This window comes from Lissotriton helveticus, chromosome 6, assembly GCF_964261635.1.
Source record: "Lissotriton helveticus chromosome 6, aLisHel1.1, whole genome shotgun sequence".
Taxonomy (NCBI): domain Eukaryota; kingdom Metazoa; phylum Chordata; class Amphibia; order Caudata; family Salamandridae; genus Lissotriton; species Lissotriton helveticus.
The window spans coordinates 1,875,767,746-1,875,789,252 of NC_136067.1; the positions used below are offsets into that span (position 1 = coordinate 1,875,767,746).

The 21,507-nt window shown below is 41.6% G+C and overlaps 3 protein-coding genes across 3 annotated transcripts in view; 1 reads left to right on the forward strand and 2 right to left on the reverse strand.

Annotated features, from left to right (window-relative positions):
• Positions 1-1,753, reverse strand: part of BPNT1 (3'(2'), 5'-bisphosphate nucleotidase 1) — a 242,697-nt gene extending 240,944 nt beyond the window's left edge. The window contains exon 1 of the mRNA XM_078649802.1: positions 1,659-1,753. Within this exon, the coding sequence (XP_078505928.1) occupies positions 1,659-1,713 (55 nt within the window). The 5' untranslated portion in view covers positions 1,714-1,753. The remainder of the gene's footprint in view (positions 1-1,658) is intronic.
• Positions 1-21,507, reverse strand: part of EPRS1 (glutamyl-prolyl-tRNA synthetase 1) — a 961,840-nt gene that overhangs the window by 711,743 nt on the left and 228,590 nt on the right. The gene's annotated exons all lie outside the window — the stretch shown is intronic.
• IARS2 (isoleucyl-tRNA synthetase 2, mitochondrial) overlaps positions 1,855-21,507 on the forward strand; it is a 532,602-nt gene continuing 512,949 nt past the window's right edge. The window contains exon 1 of the mRNA XM_078649801.1: positions 1,855-2,088. Within this exon, the coding sequence (XP_078505927.1) occupies positions 1,897-2,088 (192 nt within the window). The 5' untranslated portion in view covers positions 1,855-1,896. The remainder of the gene's footprint in view (positions 2,089-21,507) is intronic.

The window sequence follows — 21,507 nt, forward strand, 5'->3', positions numbered from 1 at the left end:
TAATTCAGTGTCATTTTGCATGACTCAAGTTACATCCACCACTAGTGGCAAGTTGTAACTATACTATAACTGCATAATGTAACATAAATGGGTTCCATGAGGAGTGATCCTCTGTAGAGAGACATCACAACACGAAGAGGTACAAAATGTTTCTCCTTTAGTCCATTTGCATTTAGACAGCATTACAAGTCGGCATCCAGGTTGCGAATGTTGTTAATCTCAACAGCAAGGTCTTATATCACCCTGTTATGCCTTCCACGCACACCATACATATTAAACATACACAATGTCACTCCCTCTGCATAGTCAGCTACTTCATTTTATGATTTGCTGTGTGAGTACACTACAAGTCGCACTCTCACAGGCATGCATACTCGCTGATACCTTCAAGAATAAACACCACAAGCAAGTTATGTGAGCTCGAGCCCGTCAGCAAAAAACAAAGTCATCGTGCTTGTGCATCACAACACCCAACACATCTCCCCATTTTATAATGAACATTTATATTGCTTAATGATATTAAAACGTTAGAACATAATCATGGTACTTCGTAGGCATAGCATGTGCTCTGCCATCACATCACTGTCACCAGAAATCCTCCCTAACTCGCCTCCTGGTACATGAAATACCCAGATAACCCTCATAAGCGTTGCTAATGACACGTTCCCTAAGACGAAAAGACACAAAAACACTAAGAGGTACAAAATGTTTATTTTATAATTACATTCGCATTTAGGCAGCATTACAAGCTGGCATCCGAGTTGTGAATGACATTAATCCTAACAGCAGGGTCTTAAATCTCCTTGCTAAGCCTCCCAGGCACACAATAGATATTGAACATATACAATGTCACTCCCTGTGCATAACAGTCAGCTATTGCATTTTATAATTCGCCGCACGAGCACACTACAATTCGTACTCTTGCGAGCAGAGCACGCATACTCGCTGACCCCTTCAAGAATAAACACTAGAAGCAAGGTATGAGAGAACGAGCGCGCCAGCAAAAAGGAGTCACAGGGCTCGTGCATCACAACATATAAGGCAAACAATACCTACACCTTTAACAACACACGCAAAAGTATTTGCCATAACAGTCCTTTTACACACCCATGCTTTTTCCAAAGCTCTTCTGGAAACACTTAAAGAGGCACATACAAATTCCCATTAATAGCACTGCAAAGAAACCGCAAAGCTATTTACAGAAGTTACACTATTTTCCAGCTGTTCATTTACTAACTTTTAAGAAGAAGCTGGAACATATTTACTTAAGAATAAGGCACACTGGAACACAAGTTTGTATTAAACTTTACTTTCATTTTAGAAAAAAGTTGTACTCTGTGATACACCACAATATTTGTTCTATTTTTGGAACTACTCTTACAGTGTTGTGTCTTACCTACTATCTTTATACATTTTCAAATCTGCTTCTCTCACTATGCCTCTTCCTTTCCTTAATTGTCTCCATTTCAAAAGGATGATGAATGCACGAATGAATACGCGTATAAACTGCGGCGGAGTTGTAAAGCCACTTTCAGGCTCACTAATACCGGTAGAGTAACACGCAAGGAGGATTAATTTAAAAGGTAAGAAGAGGTTTAGAGTATTGACGGCTTTCATTTTACACTCTCGTCCCTTCTTCCTCCTGCGTTGCAGTTTACCTCTTTCATTTGCCGAATCGTCACGCACGTGTGCGGTGAAGGGATCCATGCGCATGCGTCCTCTTGTTACTCGTCTGAAGGGCAAAGCAACTGTCAAAAATTCGCGGAGTATGTGTTAAGCAGCGAGAGAAGATTGTCCCAGCCTACGACCAGTAGTTCGCGTGCTGCGTACCGTAGTTTGGGCGGAAGTGCTGCGGTCAGGCTTCTTTGCCCTGCGCTGCCTTACTTGGGGAGAAAGATGCTGTGTGCTCTGCTTAGGTGGGGGCGACCCCGGGGGCGGCACACTAGGAGGCCAAGTACGCGGAGCTTGGCGGGCGAGCAGCCGGCTGAGAATGGCCGCTACCGGGACACTGTGCTCCTGCCCCAAACTAACTTCCCAGCTAGGTTGTCCGGCGATCAACAGACGAGCAGCGAGCTGCAGATCCAGGAGGTGAGCATATATGGATGTCGCACATGTCTTTTCCGCGGGGTTAAAGGGGATATGTTGTGTCGAGCCGTTGCTATGCACCCTTTCCTAACACCTTCCCTGCTGCTCAACCAGGATGAGTTCTGGAATGCTTGGTGATGTAGTGGAATGCTGGAGTGTTTGTTGATGTTATGGAACGTTTGAGTGTCTACTGAGGTGGAGAGTGTCAGTTGGATTCAGTGCTTTAAATGGGAAAAAACAAGTGCAGGTACTCATTAAAATAGGTGTGGCACGTGGGTGGGGTTAGGGGCGGGGATAAGGGCAAAATATCATCATACATAATTACTTCTGTCAGTTGCAGCACATATTAAAAAACATGAGAAATCTGTTTATGTCAAAAAAACTTAGATTAACTCATAACACAAAATTAAAGTCATGATGGTACTTTCACCCAAATGGTCGCTGCGCACCTGATTGACAGTGCAGGGTCTGTTCAGAGACCATGTCCTGTTAATCACAGCGTGACACAACCCTGTAATGAAGGATAATTCCTACGAAGTGATAGTAAGCAGAAGTAGTTTATTGGACAAGCAGGTACATGTAGATGCATCCACATCTCACACAAGCAGGCAAGTGTCCTCACATACTACATTCTAGAATATACTTGATGTCATACAGAATCTCTGCTATGTTACTATGGACACATGAACATCTGATGTAAGATACAACATCTCCTTCCTTTATAAAACTATCAATAATTATTAAATCATTGTTATACTACTGCAATTGTATAAAGGTTAATGAAAGGGAAAAATAACTTTGAAAAGAGAACATTTTAAGAGCACATTAAAATATAAGTACATATGTAAATTTGAGATATTATGGTTTGAAGAATTATGATGCATAGTCACTAAGGAGACACCCTGTAGAAATTAAAAGAGACACCGGTATCTTCAAGTAGTCAGGTTCTTTATTTAAACCCCCAGTACAGGAGACACCAATAGTACAGCAGTAAGTATTCAGGATCCTCTCATAACTGACCCCCAAGAACCCCATACACAAGTCAACAATTCCAGAACACAGTAAACATTCCACACATACTTACAAGCTCTTAAAGCGACATACTACACAACCCCCTTCTTAATGAAACAGTAAAAAAAAACATAATTAATAAAAAAAAATAGCTAAGTACAATCAAACAATTCCAAATTTTTTGGTTTCTTAACAATTCTTCCACTTGAAGTTTTAACAATAGTATCACTAGGAACATTGGATGTACTTGGTGACGACATTTTGTCAGTCAAATCATCAGGATACACTGATGTACCAGGAATTACGTGGGAAGTACCAGGTAACACATTCTCTTCAACTTGTAAATTACATTCAGAAAAGGAATTACTGTCATGAATATCAGAATCCAAACACTCATTCCTAGATTGTGGAAGATTACACGAGACATCTTCACACTGAGAACTCTCAGCACTAATGTCCCCCCAACATGGTGCACACATTTTTTCCTCCACCTTGTTTTCCCCCTTGGATACAGGAGCGAGACGACTAAAATGCCATACTTCTCCGTTTTGTAATAAAGCTGTGTTATTCATAACTTTGACTACCAATCTGGGTTCACTGTACCTACTCTCACCTTTGATGGTTTTCCTAGCACTTTTTACACGAACCCATTGGTCCTTAGACAAATTAACTTCTTTAACCCCATGTTTAGAATCATAGTAGGTTTTATTCTTCATCTGAGAATTTTTAATGTCTTCTCTCACCTTAGACAAATCACAATTAGTCATACCACCTTTATCCATCCACCCTGGATTGACCTTTGTATGTGGAATTTTGCCTCTCATTAATGAAAATGGACTTTGATTTGTAGAACCATGAATAGTGTTCCTATAAGCCCAAAGTAATTTTTTTAACTCAAAATTCCATGATAAATTGCCTTTGTTTGCCAATTGTAGCATACCCTTAATACTGCGGTTGGCCCTTTCTACAATACCATTTCCAGCCGGATGATAAAGAGCTGTGAATCTCTGTTGTATACCAGAAGACAATAAATAATTTTTCATTTCTTGGGATTTAAACTGTACCCCATTATCCGACAAAATGTACCTAGGAAAACCTTCCCTTAAGAAAATCTCATCCAAGAAATTAACTACGGTCTTGGTATTGATAACATTGACAACACTAATTTCTAACCACCTTGAAAACGTGTCAATCAAGACTAAAATGTATTTCTGTACACCATCTTGCCACACGACTGGGCCCATAAAATCAATAGCTAAAACCTCCCAAGGAAGCTTTGGACAATCCGGTGATGCCAATGGTGGATTAAAAGTCTTATCAGAAACCTCACATTGAACACAAGACCTAACGCACCTCTCAACTTCAACATCCATCCTTGGCCACCAATACAGTTCCTTTACACGAAGTTTAGTACGAGTAATCCCAGAGTGACCCTCATGACACAGATCAATAATTTTTTTCCTCAAGCCTTTTGGTGGAACAACTCTATTTCCATGAACAACCAACATATCTGAGATACTAAGTTCATCTCGAACTTCCCAGAATCCTCTTAAATCATCATTAAGAATTTTTTGATCCATTCCTTTCCAACCTTTAACAACCTGCTGTTTCACCACACACAAAATCTGATCAGAGTTTTCTGCATCACGCCACTCTTCCTTGCTGAAACTACTCTGAGCACTGTCAAAAGATACATGAGCAATAGAAAAATCATTCCACTGATTTTTATCCAACTCAATCAATGGCAAAGACATACGACTTAAAAAATCAGCAGTGAAATTCCTTGCGCCAGGAATATAACGAATGTCACACATGAAATCCTGGAGTCTCATCGATAATCTAGCTATCCTAGCTGTGGCATTGGTGAGACCATCAGTCGCCAACAACTTAATCAAAGGTTTATGATCACACCGAACTACAAACTTCCTTCCCCATAAGAATTTACGGAAATGTTCTAAAGCCCACACCACAGCAAGTGTTTCCCTCTCAACAACAGAATAACGTTCTTCAGTAGGAGTAAGAGAGCGCGAGGCAAATGCAATAATAACCTCTTCATTGCGTTTATTAATCTGAGTAAGAACACCGGGAGAGGGGTTGGCCTAACGGCTAAGGCGCTCGACCTCGGACCTGGAGATCTGGGTTTGAGTCTCGGTAACGACGCCAAAAACCTCCTGTGATTCTGGGCAAATCACTTAATCTCCCCGTGCCTAAAATGAAAGTGTGTCCTCATGTAACGTAACTGGTGCTATGTAAAGCGCTCTGATACCTGATTCGGTTCGGGTCTAGTTCGCGCTATATAAAACTCTGCGCAAAAAAAAAAAAAACCTTGCTGCTGGCGTCAGTCGTAACAATGGTATCAGCTGCAGGATCAAAACCTTGTAAACTAGGCGCCTGGGCAATAGCTATTTTTATCTCCTCAAAAGATTTCTGACCAACATTGCACCAATTAGATTGTACTTTGTTCTTCAAAAGAGACCTCATGGTGTGAGTTTTTTCTGAAAATTTGTCAACAAATTTTGCATAAAATTCTGCAAGACCTAAGAATGATCTCAGGTCTTCTTTTGACTTTGGTGCCGGAGCATCCCGGATAGCACTTACCAAACTAGACTTAGGCTTTATCCCTGAGGCACTAACTTCGTGCCCAAGGTAGGTGACACTCCTCTCCGCAAACTTACACTTTGATGGTTCTGCCGTGACACCTTTACTTTGGAGAATAATCATCACTTCTCTCAAACGCTCATCATGCACACTCTTGTTAGACCCCATGATCAAGATGTCATCTTGAAAAAAATATCACCCCTTTCAGGTTGCCAAACAATTCATACATCAACCGCTGAAAGACTGCAGCCGCGGACGCAAGTCCGAATGGCATGCAGCAAAATTGATAGCACCCAAAAGGGGTACAAAATGCAGTAAGATGTTTACTCATGGGATGTAGAGAGACCTGATGATAAGCACAGGATAAATCAATGGTTGAGAACCATTTAGCACCTCTGGTCAACGTCAGCATCTCATCAATCCTGGGAAGAGGAAATTGATCAACAATGATGTTATCATTTAAATACCTTAAATCTATACACATGCAGATTTTTCCATTGGAACGTCTGGCGATCACGATCGGAGAAATCCAATCGGACGCTTCGACAGGTTCAATTATACCAGCACTTAGCAATTTGTCAATTTCCAATTTTACTTCATCACGGGCAATTAGAGGTATGTGACGCACCTTATGGATTTTTGCAACAGAATTAGGTTTGACTCTGATCTTATGAGAAAAGCCTTGGAGATTCCCAATACTCCCATTGAAAACTTCAGGAAATTCCTTCATAACCCAAACTTTTGTATTCTCAGATTCACACATAACCAAAACTTGCTCAGGGCTATTAGGGTTTAAGATTATGTCCAGTGACCGCTGATCTCTCCAGCCTAAAACCGGTGGTCCATCTTCAGCTACATAAAGTTTACATATAGCCCTTCTACCGTTGAATTCAAACATCAAGGTTCTAAAACCTAACATGCCAATATTTTGCCCAGTGTAACTTGAAGGAATTACATCTGAAGGTTGCAATTGTGTTCCAATCTCACACACACATTTTTTAACCCAAATAGATTTAGGTAGAGTAGTAAACGGCGAACCAGAATCAGCTGCCACCTGTACATTTATGCCACCAAAAGAAACAATGCATAACGGTTTGTTAGTGTCATCACACGTAATGTTCACAACTACGTGCCTAACTTTGCTGCTAGAGGTATTTGAATTCTCTTCACAAAAACTTTCATCATCATCAGATAAATCAAAATCATCACTTGTTACACAAGCAACTTTAGTTTTCTTTTGAGAACCCCTTCTGCATTGTTTAGAAAAATGACCAATGAGGCCACAAACTGCACATTTAGATGATACAGCAGGACATTTATCAAACCTTGCAGTATGTGATGTACTGCCACACCTGTAACAAGCAAAAAATTGGGAAGGCTTATCTTCTTTCTTAAAATTCTGGCGTGGTTTGATATTGTTTCGACTGTTTAAAATTAGGATTTTTGTCTCTCCTTGTATCAATGATCTTATTAACAGTCACTTGATCACTGGAACTGGAACTAGAAACAGCCTTCGCACACCTGTCTGAAAGGTCCGCTTTCTTAACTAGAGTAATTATGTCCTTAAGACATGCATCCCCTTCTATCCACAATTTATCTTGAACATTCTTATTCTTGTTGCACATAACTATTTGGTCCCTAATCATATCATCATGAAGTGACCCAAATTTGCATTTAATGGCCAAATTATTAAGCGCAGAGACGTAATCCTCAATGGTCTCATTCGCATCTTGTTTACGTTTGTAAAAAGTACGTCTGGAGACTGCCACACAAACAATCGGGGAATAATGTTCATCAAGATCTGCAATAGCGCTTTTAAATACATCAACATGCCCACTCCTCTCAGCTTTCTGCATTTGTAAATATACTCTGAGACCTTCAGGCCCTAAGCAGTGCATAAGAATTCTCTTTATCCTTTAAGGAGACATAATGTTGCCATTATCTTCTAGAGTAGCTACATAGTTTAAGAAGTATTCTTTCCGATCTAGCCACTTGATGATTAGTTCTCCTGGATTGATTAAAAATTCTTTAGGATCACTCAAGTTAATACCCATGCTGCCAGAAGGAGTAGAGATTGGAACTGAATTGTTACCTTGTTCAGCAGTGGTTGTTCCTGAATCTTGACTCATTGTAAATGATAAGAATAAGAATATAAAAGAAAAATGAATAAGCAAAATCTGTAGTCTTACTTAACAAGAGATTGATAAAATCGGTCCAGTAGTAACGCTACGCTGTTAATATTCAAGATGATGACTGCGTTGTTAATCGCTTGTTAATCGCGCTGAATAAAGCCGATTTTGAAGAGAAAAAAAACCAACAATATGGCCGACACGTTGCGTGATCCCAGCGTGACCTATGACATCAATACGTAGAGTCTTCGATGAGAAGAACTGTGATGAATGACGTGGAGAGTGTCTTCGTTGAACTCTCAAAGAAGACAGCATGCGCTGGAGATATGCACACACGCGCCGGTTACTTTGAAAAAGAACATGGCTCGCTCTCACATCGGTAAACTGCTCCCTGCTCCTTTGCTGATTTTAAATGCAGAGCAATACTATTTTAACTTTAAAATTGAAGTATAAAAGTCAATTCGCTTGATATCTGCTTGCGCTGTAGTGTCTACGCATAAGGCTTAAGTAACAACAATAAAGTCTTAAAGTTTTAAGTTTAAGAGAAAAATCGAAAGATTTTGTAGTTTTTTATTTTTTTTAAACTCACGAACCACAAGAATCCAGATACTTCTTTTTACTCCAGAAAGTTACTGTTCTTCAGGTCCGTATTGAGGAATTTGAAACGTTCTCCAGAAGTCGTTTCTTTGAACTTATTTTAAATATAAGTCAATGAAATTCTCCTTTGAAGTTTTTACTGGGGGCTCCTGGTCCTCGTCGCCAAATCAGTGTAGCAATTAAAAGAGACACCGGTATCTTCAAGTAGTCAGGTTCTTTATTTAAACCCCCAGTACAGGAGACACCAATAGTACAGCAGTAAGTATTCAGGATCCTCTCATAACTGGCTCCCAAGAACCCCATACACAAGTCAACAATTCTAGAACACAGTAAACATTCCACACATACTTCCTAGCTCTTAAAGCGACATACTACACACCCCCAAACAGAGGCATCCCTAATCCTTCTTTTAATAAACATATAATTTACAATTTATTTAATATTGTAAGAGCTTACCGTGAGGGTGACTGTAAACCGATGTGTAAATCTTCTTGTTTTGCAAGGTTAATTGTGCAATGATGCGATTAAAATCTTCTTTCGGGCAGCTCCGTGCGATAATGAGCTTACTTAGTGCAGTTGCTAAGAGACCGAATAATCAAAATGGCCGTCACGCAAAATTACGTTGTTTGACCTGACTGGTCTCTTGAATCAACTGCCGATCGGCGGTAAAGCATTGCCATTGGTCAAGTATGCATATATTGTAAACTAAAAGGACATTGCACTAGGATGTGTAGAAACAAGAACAAGTTTAAGAATAAGAATAGTGATAATAAGAAGAACCCAAATACTGAACAAGTGAAAGAAGTTAGTTGTGATTTTAAGGATGATGAGTTTTTATTAGCTGCAATGAAGTCAACCATAATATGAAAGATGTTCCTTTTTGTAATGTTGTAATTGGTGACAAGAATGTGAGAGCTATGGCCGATTCTGGTGCTAGACATACTCTCATTGGAGAGGAATGGTTAAAAGAGTTTCCCGATGTCTGTTTATCTCCTCCAGACATCAAACTAGTTGGTTATGGAAGAAAGCCAATTGATGTGTAGGGTTTTTCACAACTGTACTTAGTTTTAAAGTGTATGTTGCACGGTAGGGTTCGTGCCTTTTAGGTTGGCCTCAACAAAGAGATCTGATGATCACTTTACATCCTAACCATCCTGACCAAGTACTTGGGTACTCTGATTTGATTGTTCATGTTGAAATAGATCCTGCATCTGAGTGGGGAAAAAAGATTTCCTAATGTATTTTCTTCCGCTAAGCTGGGTCTTCTTAAAAATTTTGTCCACAAAATTATTTTAAAACATGATGCTGTACCCAAGGTTAGGAATGTTCCTTTATATTTAAGAGAAGCTTTGAAGAAGGAACTTGAAAGATTGTGCAATCTTGATGTCATTGAGGCGATCGAATCATCAGAATGGTTGTCCCTGGTGGTTGTCGCACACAAACCAAATGGCCAAGTCAGATTGTGTGTTGACTTGAGAGATCTCAACAACAATGAATGGGTGGACAGGTATCCTCTACCGAATATCGGTGAAATGTTCACGAAACTCAAAGGTGCATCGATATTTTTGACCCTTGATTTATCTAACCATCAGATTGGCCTTCATGATGATAGCAGGCATCTTATTTAATTTATTAAGTCTGAAGGGGCGTTTAGGTACAAGAGAATGCCCTTTGAGTTAATATCCTTATCCTCTGTCTTTCAAAGACTCGTGCATAAGTTGTTTAAGAACATCGAAGATGTATTATATTTCCAAAATGACATTCTAGTTTTTGCTTCTGATTCAAAGGAACATACTGATATTCTCCATAAAGTTTTGTGTATATTGCAAGACAATGGTCTGACTTTAACCAAGGACAAGTGTACGTTTGGTGTGTCGTCTGTTGATTACCTAGGTCATTCAGTAGACAAACAGGGTATTTCTCTTAAGCAAAATCTTATTAAGGTCATTGAAAAATCTCCAGAACTTCAAAATAAATACCAACTTAGATCTTTTTTAGCTCTTGCTGAATATTATGCTAAATTCATACCACTGTTTGCTGACAAAACTGTACATATGAGAACCTTAATGAAGAAAAATAAGTCCCATTATTGGGATGACAATTGTACCAACGAATTCAAGCAATTGAAAAATTGTATTGCGTCTGCACCTGCTTTCGCCACTTTTAACACGGCCTATGGCTCTGTGATTGTCTCTGATGCAAGCAATGTTGGTTTAGGTGCCGTTTTGATGCAAAATCAACATGGTCATCTAGTCACCATTGGCTTTGCATCTAGACCATTAAAGGGTGCTGAATGCAAATATTCCACTCTAGAAAAAGAAACCCTAGCTTGTTGGTAGGGTATTGAATATTTCAGAAAGTATGTTTATGGCATTGTTTTCAAAGTTAGGTCTGACCACCGTCCGTTAGTAGATTTATTTACTACGAAAGGGTGTGGAAGAGCCACTTCAAGAATAGCCAATTGGCAATACAAGTTACAAGATTTTCATTTCATAGTTGAGTACATTCCTGGGGTAAAAAACATTCTTGCGGATTGTCTTTCAAGACTACCAGTGGCGGATGATAACATTGTTGAAGAAGATGATGATTTAGAAAATGTGATTTCAATATGTGAAGTATCCAACGGTTGAATACAGAGAGTGAGTGGAGATTAGCATGAGATAAGTATATTATTATTAAAGGAGTAATTAATTGCATCAATTATTCTTGGCCAAGGAAGGTTGACGTGTCACAAAGTCTTCTACCCTTCTTTCAGGTGGCTCATGAATTATCTGGGTGATCTTTTTCCTTATGAGAAAATGAGGGGGAGGAAGTGTGTGTGTGTGTGTAACTTGAGTCAGGCATGGATGAGAGATTTGCTGTGTAATGAAAACGATAGTTCTGTATCTGCGACTGTCAACGTAGTGATACCGCTTCTCCTGTGAAAGTTGATGTTTGCGTTCGGGTGAAGAAAAGTAGTATTATTAGGTCAGGTGAGTCTCAGTTTTCCCAACCCTTGAAAGTGGTCAGAGTGGGTCATCAGGTTGTAGAATTGTCTGACAGAAATGTTTAGAGTTTGTCCAAAGTGGTGAAAGTTCCTCAGTGGTTATGGTCTACTGAGAAGTCTGTTGATGTGCCTGTTAAGGAATCTCCTAAGCTTTCGTGCAATAGAACCCATTGGAGAAAATCTGTTTCCCAGCATTTGGACAATCCTAATTGGCATTGTGTGCTGAGGCAACGTCATCGTCCAGTCTGGTGTAAAGACTATCTGTTGGACAAGTGATGTTTTTTGCATTTTATTATTACTGTCATGTAATCCATTTACTAGTGATGTTTCTTTGCATTTTTAATATTGCTGTCATCTGATGCATTTGTGTGTTGCATTGTGTTTGAGTGTTTCTTTTGTGTATTCTTTTCCTATTTCTGGTTATGCTGTTGTTGTTTATCTGTTAACGAAGGGGGATGTGTGGTGTCTAGCTAACATCACCTGGAATCTGGAACACATGCTGTGTTCCGGATTCCAGGGCAGATGGTTTGGCCCAGGCTTACGAGATGGAGTTGATGTATATTTCGTGTGAAGAATAAACCTTCATACCTTCACTTCTGCGTGCTGTGATTCTTCGGAGTGCACCTTATTACAGGCGGCCATCTTAGTGCCCCATTTGGCACAGCCAAACCGGTATAGTGGTCAGACCTCCGGGGTCTCCGAGGTCCGGCGCATTACTCGTGTCACTTCCCGCGCACGGAGTGGGCGGAGGGCAAGGTATTTATACTTCTTAATCGATCTGACGCAAGACCCCGGCAAAGGCATACAGAGGGCTCAAGACCTCTCGCCAATGATAATCTTTAACATCTATATACACCCAGACTCCAAGATCAAAGTGGAGAAAATCCTGACCCTAAAAGCCCTCATTAAATCCATGCAATCTATCTTCCCGCAGGCCGGGATAGTCGTGTCAGGCGATTTGAACATGTTCTTGCTACAAAAGGACCATATTCTAACCAGGTCTCAAAACAAATGGAAAGGCGGATCAATCCCAAGCCTTGTCACTAATCATTGAAAAAAGGATAAAACCGGCCAGCAGTGCGCCTGGATGTTCGCAGAGGTGGGAATGATCGCTTTGAATGGCCGTTTCCCACAAGACCAACCAGCAGCTTCCACCAGAATTGCAAAACAAGCTCACTCAGTTCTGGACTATACCATTGTGGAATTATCGGTCTTGCAATCCATCGTAAATTACAAAATCATCCATTGAACGGAGAGCGACCATAGTGTACAAGCATTTGAATTCAGTCTCCAACATAAAAGGGCCGCAGCATACGAGCCTTGACCGATCTCAAGAGACTTATGTGGAACGGCAATAACACCAAAGAGATTATGATGCACATTTATAACGCCCAAACTGATGCGACTGGAGACGACCCACCATCACCCGTGGACAACTGGGAAAGCCTGATCACAACATTAATAGAAAGATTTGGCAACAAACCTCGCAGCCATCAATCGATCTTGGGCAAAGCCCCTCAAGTGTCACTGGGACGCATAGCATGCAACAAAAGGACTCTAAACCAAGAAATCAGAAAAATACAAGCGACAGCTAAGATAACGGGTGAAGACATAACCAATCAAATATACAAACTAAGGCAAAAATACAAAAAAGAAGTATGGTTAGAAAAATCAAAACACCAAACTGGCATCTGGCAATCACTATTAGCATTCAGCAAATTCAACAATAATGCTAAATTTTGGGCTGAAATAAACAAAGTCGCAAATGGAGCTGCTCAGGTCTCCAACGCCTACATACTTGAGGGCGATTGGATACAGTACTTAGAACACATACAATGCAATAACACGCTTGCATGTAGTCCAACCCCCCAGACCCCACACCCAAAAAACAACCAAGATGTGGATCCACAGTTTGAGGTAAACTGGATAACGCCGTCATTGGTAGAAAAAGTAATAAAAAACCTAAGATCAAAAGGCGCACCTTGACCGAATGGCTTACCGAACGCCTTGTTTAAACAAGATCGTCAGTACTGGGCGGAACATCTCACCCCTCTATACAACATTGCTTTTCAGTCTGAAAGTATTCCCCAATCATGGAGAGGCAGCATCCTCCATCCAATCTTTAAGGCAGGCTCAAGATCTGATCCAGCTAATTATCGCCCCTCATAGCGCTCATTGATGTCGAGGCCAAAATCTATCCCTCGAATTTGTTGACGGCCTTAGAAGACTGGGTATGTACGAAAAAAATCCTCCCGATCACGCAGACAGGTTTCAGGCCTGGAACTAACACCCTATGTAACCTGCTGGCGTTAAACCTCTTGGTCGACATGTGGTATATAAATAAATAATACCAGATCTAGGTTTTACTGGACATAGCAATAACAGATAGCTCAATAAATAAGAGTCAAGATTCGAGGTAGTAGGAGTTTGCAGGTTAATACAGCATAAAGGACAGGAACAGGACAACCTGCACAGGAATAGGATGGCAGCGCTGCCGGGGGCTGGATCAGGATCGGCGTAACATTTAATAACAGTACACAAGCATATATATTAAAACAGTTGCATTACAATGAATACAGTAGGCGGAGCAGTGGGTGTGGTCAATAGCAGTCGCGAAAGATAAGGGTGAAAGTAGGTGTAACAAGAGGCGTGTACATAGACATGTGATGTAAACGTAACAGAATATGTCATAAATGGGGCGGAAACATGGAGGGGGCTACCTAAGGAGCCGGGACCTCTAACCTAATGGTGCGCGTAAACTGACAATGACGTGTTACTAGGAGAAGCTGGGGGCTATGAACTCTGTGCTAGGAGTAGAGACTGAAGTCTGGAGAGTCAGGGCGACATGTACCTAAACCCTATCTAGTATCTAATGTTTAGAGGACATGTTGATATAAACTAAGAGTCAGGAGGGGAGAGGCTAACGGACTCTAAGACTGGAGCATGCATTATTCTACATGTAGTGCGTGATGAAGAATATGAAATGACCATTAAATGCAGTATTTCTCTTACATGGAGACGTAAAGGCTAGACAATGACGGAAACTATTGATGCGATTCAGTAGCTTAGGAATGCAGAGAAGGAGGGCTGGACTGATAACTAGAATCATAACATACTCTTGGCAGACTCGTAGGCAGAGCCAGGCCGAGCCGGGCACTGTGAGGCGGGAAGTAAGTGAAGGGTCGAGGATACAGGTGGGGGCTGTATCGCTCCTCAGCGAGGGTTCAGGAGACAGGAGCTGAATCTGGTGTCCAGGCCCTTTTGAGGCCTAGAAACGGGGACTTTTCAATGAAATAACGTGCACACTGAGAAACGTGGCAACGTAACTTTACATAGGCCTGATATTCATAGTATTCACGAGAACTGGAAACTGGCATACTAGAGATGGACACAGCTGTAATTGCGTCTTTAATCGATCATGGGGAATACATATGCATATTAATCATGCACACATAACATAAGATGGAGAACACGTAGGGACACAGAACATGGCAAAATTTACTTTTCCACATTCCCTCCTTGTCACTACGTTTCCATCAGGAAACATCAATATTCATGATACCATCTATCATTTCATACAGTATCATTTGCTCGTCTCGAATTTTCTTGGAACGGGATTTAGAACGGGACTTGGGACTAGGAATACAAGAGGTAGCACAAATGCCGCAAATCGCAGGGCCACATTGTATACAGAGGCAGCAACTGAATATGATCGCTACTGCAATACCCAGAAATGACAAAACTTTCCATCCCCAGGCGGAAATTATATTCCAGAACCAACCGGACCATGTCCAGGTGCCTGGATCTTGGTGTAACATATGGGCAATTTTATGGAGTCTGGTTATAGCTGAATAAACAGACGGCGCGTTATTAGGAATGAAAATGCAGCAACTAGATCCGATGACTCTACAGGCCCCGCCCCTATCGGCCAGTATGACGTCAAGGACGAGACGATTCTGGAGCACGACAATTCTCATAAAGGATTGCTCCTCGGTTAAGTTACCTAGAGCAGAAGTAGTCTCAATCACTACTGCTTCAAGGGTTCTGGTTAATCTACGTATCAGTTTACTATTTACAACAGTGCCTAAGTAGGGGAAGACACCTTTATTGATATCTATATATTGTTCTAGAGCAGTTTCAGTATAATCGACAATCGGGAGGTCTCTTTTGTGTCTAGTATGTACTAGGTGGGAATTCCTATGGTAGTCAGGTGGGGCTAGAAAAACTGGTGGCAGTAGGAAGGCAATGTAACAGGTTCCCTCCCAATCGAGGGGCAGACGAACATATGCGGTCTGACCGCAAACAAAATAAGAATGACGTGAAGCTTTGAAAATAGATTTCCCACTGTCACTATACTTGACGATAGTAGTACAATCACTATGGCCTACATGTACGGAACCATTCTTTCGGACACATAATTCGACTTTAACTGGTAGTACTGACATAGCAGGTAAGTCTGGAGTAGTATCAGACTGAACATTCAGGACCATGAAATTCGAAGAATAATTACCTAAATTATAAACTTCATTTTCTAGATCTAACCCTGTTCTGTGGGGAAGACCTTGCTTGTCTGGAAAACATGTACTGTTAAGAAAAGACATATCTGTTGAGGATGACGTTAACGTGGACCATGCTCCACACGAACCATTATGTGAAAATGGATAAGGAAAGAGTGGCAGAACTCCCTTCGGTGTCTGGAAAGGGGGGAGTCGACCACACACCCAACAATTAGTGGCATTGCTGGTCTGGTGTGAATAATGTAACATGCGGATAAAAGAATTATTTCGCATAGCGAGACGATAAGAGAGTTCATGAGGAGGCAGATCACTAAACGTGTGCTCTACTATAGCATTAGAAGACTTATTTACATGAGAAACTGGAAAACACAAATAAAAAGCATAACTGGTGCAGGTAATCATGAGGCTGAAAAACAATATGAAACTTAGAAAAACGATACATCGGATTGAGTTTTGACTAACTCTCTCACTATGGGGGTCTATTATATACATGTCAGAAACCGGTCTAACCGTTTCACCTAGGGGAGGACTTAGACAATCAAACTGGCTGACTTATTTTACTAGACCTTAATTTGAGCTTATACTCCTGTTGCGGAGTTTTCTCTAACGGGGAGGGTTCAATATCATTGTCTTTTGCGGGACAGTCCTTAAGAATAGTACTTTGGCAGTCTTTACAATCCTCGGAAATGTTCTTGGTAACAGGTTTTAGTCCAAAAAATCTTTTCACATGTGACAGGTGGACCCAGCCCTTCCTGCCTTCCAGCTTGACGGCAGTACGGGTGGCCAGGAGGACCTGTCGGGGTTCCTTCCAGCGAGGCTCCAGCGGACTTGAACGATCAAAGTTCCGGACAAGAACCAAACATCCAGGAACGATGTCATGCGGTGCCACCTCGGTATTGTCTGGAAATGCGGCAGCAACCTGTGAACGACAAGAGTTGAGGGCAGACATCAAGGAAGCTAGGTAATCTGTCAGCATATTACTTGAAACATCGGTAATACTTCGAGGTCTAGGTGTACCCCACATGTTAGGGGGGCGGCCGAATACGACTTCGTACGGGGACAGACCTGATCTGGAATGTGCGACCATGCGCATATAAAATAAAGCGACTGGCAGAGCTACTAGCCAGTCCACACCTTTCTCTTTACAAATCTTGGCAATACGGATTTTCAGGGTCTGATTATGTCTGTCTACTAGACCAGCTGCTTCAGGATGGCGTACACAATGGAACTTCCACTGGTACCCTAACAAAAGGGAAACATGTTTCATCAACTCGGATGAGAATGGCTGGCCGTTATCAGAATATACGACTCTAGGGAGTCCATAACGGGGGAAGAACTCACGAACCAACTGCTTGGCAGTGGTCGTGGCTGTGTAATCTGGGACTGGATATGCTTCTGTCCACCTGGACAAAGCGCATACAACTACAAGGACATACTTGAAACCTCGACATCGCTCCATCTGAATATAATCCATTTGGAGGACTTCAAAAGGGTGGTCAGGGGGCTGGAATCCACCTTGATCCACCGGGACACTTTTACCTGGATTAAACTGGCAACATATCATACAGGTACGGACTTTCTGCTTGGCTGCAGCTCGTAAATGCTTGTTGAACCAAAGGTTCTGGATACTGTCTAACATAGCTTTTTCTCCTAAATGTGCTGGACTATGTGCGGTATTGATAATGACTTGAACCATGGAGTCGGGGAGAAACCATGTGGCTTTACCCTTCGTTACCCATCCCTGATCTGTCTGGACCCCTCCTTGTTCGGACCATTTCTTGATTTCATCGGGAGTAGCATGTAACTGTATATCTATGACATCTTGAGTAGGGTCCTTAACTGTCATACAGGTAGTCGGATCTGGAGTATGTGTCTGTGTCGGAATAACTGGAATGTCTGGAGTCTGTGCTGTAAGCTTGGCTGTGCGATCTGCTAGATCATTACCTTGAGAAATAATGTCAGTAACTTTCATATGTGCTTTGCACTTCATGATAGCAATAGATGTCGGTAAATGTATGGCATCTAACAGAGCTTGAATAAGGAGACCATGCTGAATCTTGGTTCCATGAGAAGTCATGAAACCTCTCTCCTGCCAGAGCACTCCAAAGTCGTGTACGACTCCAAATGCGTAACGTGAATCTGTGTAAACATTAACTTTCAGGTTCTTAGCGTGTATGCAGGCTTGTGTCAGAGCAACTAGCTCTGCTGCTTGAGCAGACAGGGTGTCAATACGGTGTGTTTCTATAACTTCAGTGTCAGTAGTCACTGCATACGCGGCTACTAGTTCTCCTGTACTCGTTCTCATACATGAACCATCCACATAAAGTGTCAGGTCTGGATCTGGTAATGGAATATCTGTCAGATCTTGTCTTGGCTTAGTCATAATATTAACTACTTCCACACAGTCGTGTGTGGCAGGATTCGAATTAACTGACGGTAACAGTGTAGCAGGATTTAGAACGTTGCAGCGTCTGATTTCTATGTGTGGCTGGAACAGTGTCAATTCATAACCTGTTAAACGTGCAATTGTCAAGTGCTGAGTTTGTGTTCGGTTTAAAAGAACTTCCACGGAGTGTGGAACTTGTACTGTCAAGGAGTGTCCTAACACTATGGAATCACTTTGTCTGATAGCTAGTGCTGTGGCTGCAACTGACTTGAGGCACGCAGGCAGAGCCTGGGCTACAGGATCTAATGTGCTCGAAAAATAAGCACATGGCTTGTATTGACCTGCTTGATCTTGTGTGAGAACAGATAATGCTGTACCTTCACGTTCAGTGACAAAGTGTAAAAGGCTTACTGTAGTTCGGTGTAGCTAGAACTGGAGCTTGGCATAAAGCTTTCTTTAACTCATTGAAACTAAGTGTATGTTCAGATGTCCAAGGGAGGACAGTCGATACGGCTGCCTCCTGTGTTGTTAACTGTATCAGTGGTTTAGCTAGAAATGCATACTGAGGAATCCATTGTCTGCATTAAGAAGTGAGGCCGATAAAAGCACGTACCTCCTTCTGGGTCTTGGGCTGAGGAAGACTCGCTATTAACTGGATACGGTCGGGTGTCAACTGCCTACCCCACTTGGACAGTAAGTGGCCTAAGTAGATCACTTGCTGGACACAGAATTGAAGCTTCGAAGGGGACACCTTGTGCCCCATCTCGGCAAGGAAATACAAGACTGTCAGTGTTGCTCGCTCGCAAGCACGTTCAGAACGGGCTGTGATCAGTAGATCATCGACATACTGGAGCAGGGCAGTGTCAGTTGGCATGTGAATGTTGTCTAGTTGTCTCTTAAGTGCTTGACTGTAAATACTAGGACTTTCTGTGAAACCTTGAGGAGCTCGTGTGAACATATAGCTCCTTCCATTTAAACAAAATCCGAAAAGAAACTGGCTGTCTGGATGAATGGGGACACTGAAAAACGCGTTCTTGAGGTCTATGACTGTAAAAAATGAGGCTTCGGAATCAATGGCTGTCAATAGGGAAGAGATATCTGGGACAACTGGATACTGGGGAATAATACATTTATTAAGTTCTCGTAGGTCAATCACTAATCGATATACTGGGGGTGCATTTGGATCAGTACGTTTCATGACTGGAATGATCGGAGAATTACATACATTGGAGTCAGTTTCTACAACTACTCCTTGAGCGATGAGCTCGTCAATAATTTTGGATAAGGCTGCTACAGCCTCAGGTGGCAATCTGTACTGTCTGATTCGTGGTAACACTACACCTGGTTTGAGAGTCACACGATGGGGTGTGATTTGCATATAACCTACATCAGTTGGACCTTGCGCCCATAAATGCTGCGGAACATTAGACAATCTCGGATCAAAATCTCGTAATACATAGTGACCCTTAAAGTCACGTAGAAACAGTCGTATTCCCTCTGGGGAACAGCAAATAACTGCACCTAATTCTTTCAGTGTTTTAATACCTAACAGATTTTCTGGGCATGACTTCGTAAGTAATAGATCAGTAGTGCGGGACAATGGACCTACTTCTAGAGTAACTGGCTTAGATATCTCGTTTACAATAGGCTTTCCTGAAAATCCAAGGGAAACATTTCTAGAGCCTGAGAGCGGAGCCCCTGGAACTTCGGCGTGACTAATGGTGGTCCTACTTGCCCCTGTATCAATCAGAAACTTTCTGTCTTTCCCTAATACTTGACTATGAACATAGGGACCTTCTTGATCTACAGGAATCTCGATGAGAGGCAAGCCTACCTCCCTCTCTAGGCTGTTTCATGAATATGGCTGATACTCTGGATACTCGGACTGTGCATACTGGTACATCTGCTGTGTAACATGCTGTGTTGCAGCAATAGGCTGCGGTGCTGAAACTGTCTGTTGTGCATTCTGTGGCTGAGAAGTCTGTGAAACTTGTTCTTGTCTAGGCGGACGTGGTCTTTCTTTAGTCTTACCAGTAGCTATATTGTGTTTCAGAACTGCACACTCGTTTATAAAATGACCTGGCTGTTTACAATAATTGCATGTCCCTTTAACGGGAACTGTAGGATGACTCGCTTGATTCGGACCCCTCTTCTGACTGTCTTGAGGAACAGATTGTGCAACTAGTACTTTCATTTTCGTGTCTTTCATACGTTTTCTTTCATGATCTTGCTCTTCTCTGATTCTATTCTGGTGATACTGAAGCATCTGTAACATCTGGGACGGGGTATTAGCTTGCCAGGTACTTTCGACTTTCAAAACTCGATTCTTAACTTGTGGACTTGAATTCTCGACTAATTTAGTAACAAAGAGATGAGGGTATGACTCGCTACTTGTCTTGAGGCCACTGTTTATAATAAAACATTTTTCAAATCTAGAATAAAAATCACTAGTGTCTTCGTCTTGTTTCTGTTTACAGGCTGAGATTGCATCCCAGTCTTCCTTTTTAGTGGTTAATAATCTTGGCAAAACTTGTATTAATAATTCAGGTAATTCTTTACATTTCTCTCCAAGACCGGTACCTGGTACTCGTATCTTATCTTCAGCTTCTAGAACTGCCCAATCGATCTTTTTCTCTCCCACCTCCCAATCTTTTTCCTTGAGTTTTTCATATACCCCTGCGGGCAACAGGACCTTTAGCATTTTAATTATATCTGGATACGTGTATTCTCCCATACGGAGCATGTCCTTTAATTCTCGGTGGAACCCTGCTGGATCTTTGTCATGACAGGGAATTAATTTCTTCATCTCTAAGAGTTCCATCTTGGTAATCGGAGTGTAAACAAACACTCGTTGCATTTCACCATCTGTTGTCCTGACTGGGTGTACTTCTCGTAACGGATTCTGTCTATCTATGTAAAAGGGTTTACTTTCTGGGGGTGAGACATGAACAAAATGCGGGTTCAGAAACGTTCTATATTTGTGGCGCTGTTCTAGAATAACACTAATTAAATCGGTACCTAAACCTTTCCATCTATACTGGAGTAACTCGTTCAGGACATCGTGTAACGGACCTGGATCAGAATGTTGACCCTCATACAGAGTAATGAGGTGTTGGATCATATACATACCCACCAGTCGCTGCTCGGCTGGGGGCAATTTCAGGAACATTTGTGCCACTATTTCATCTGGAAAAGTGG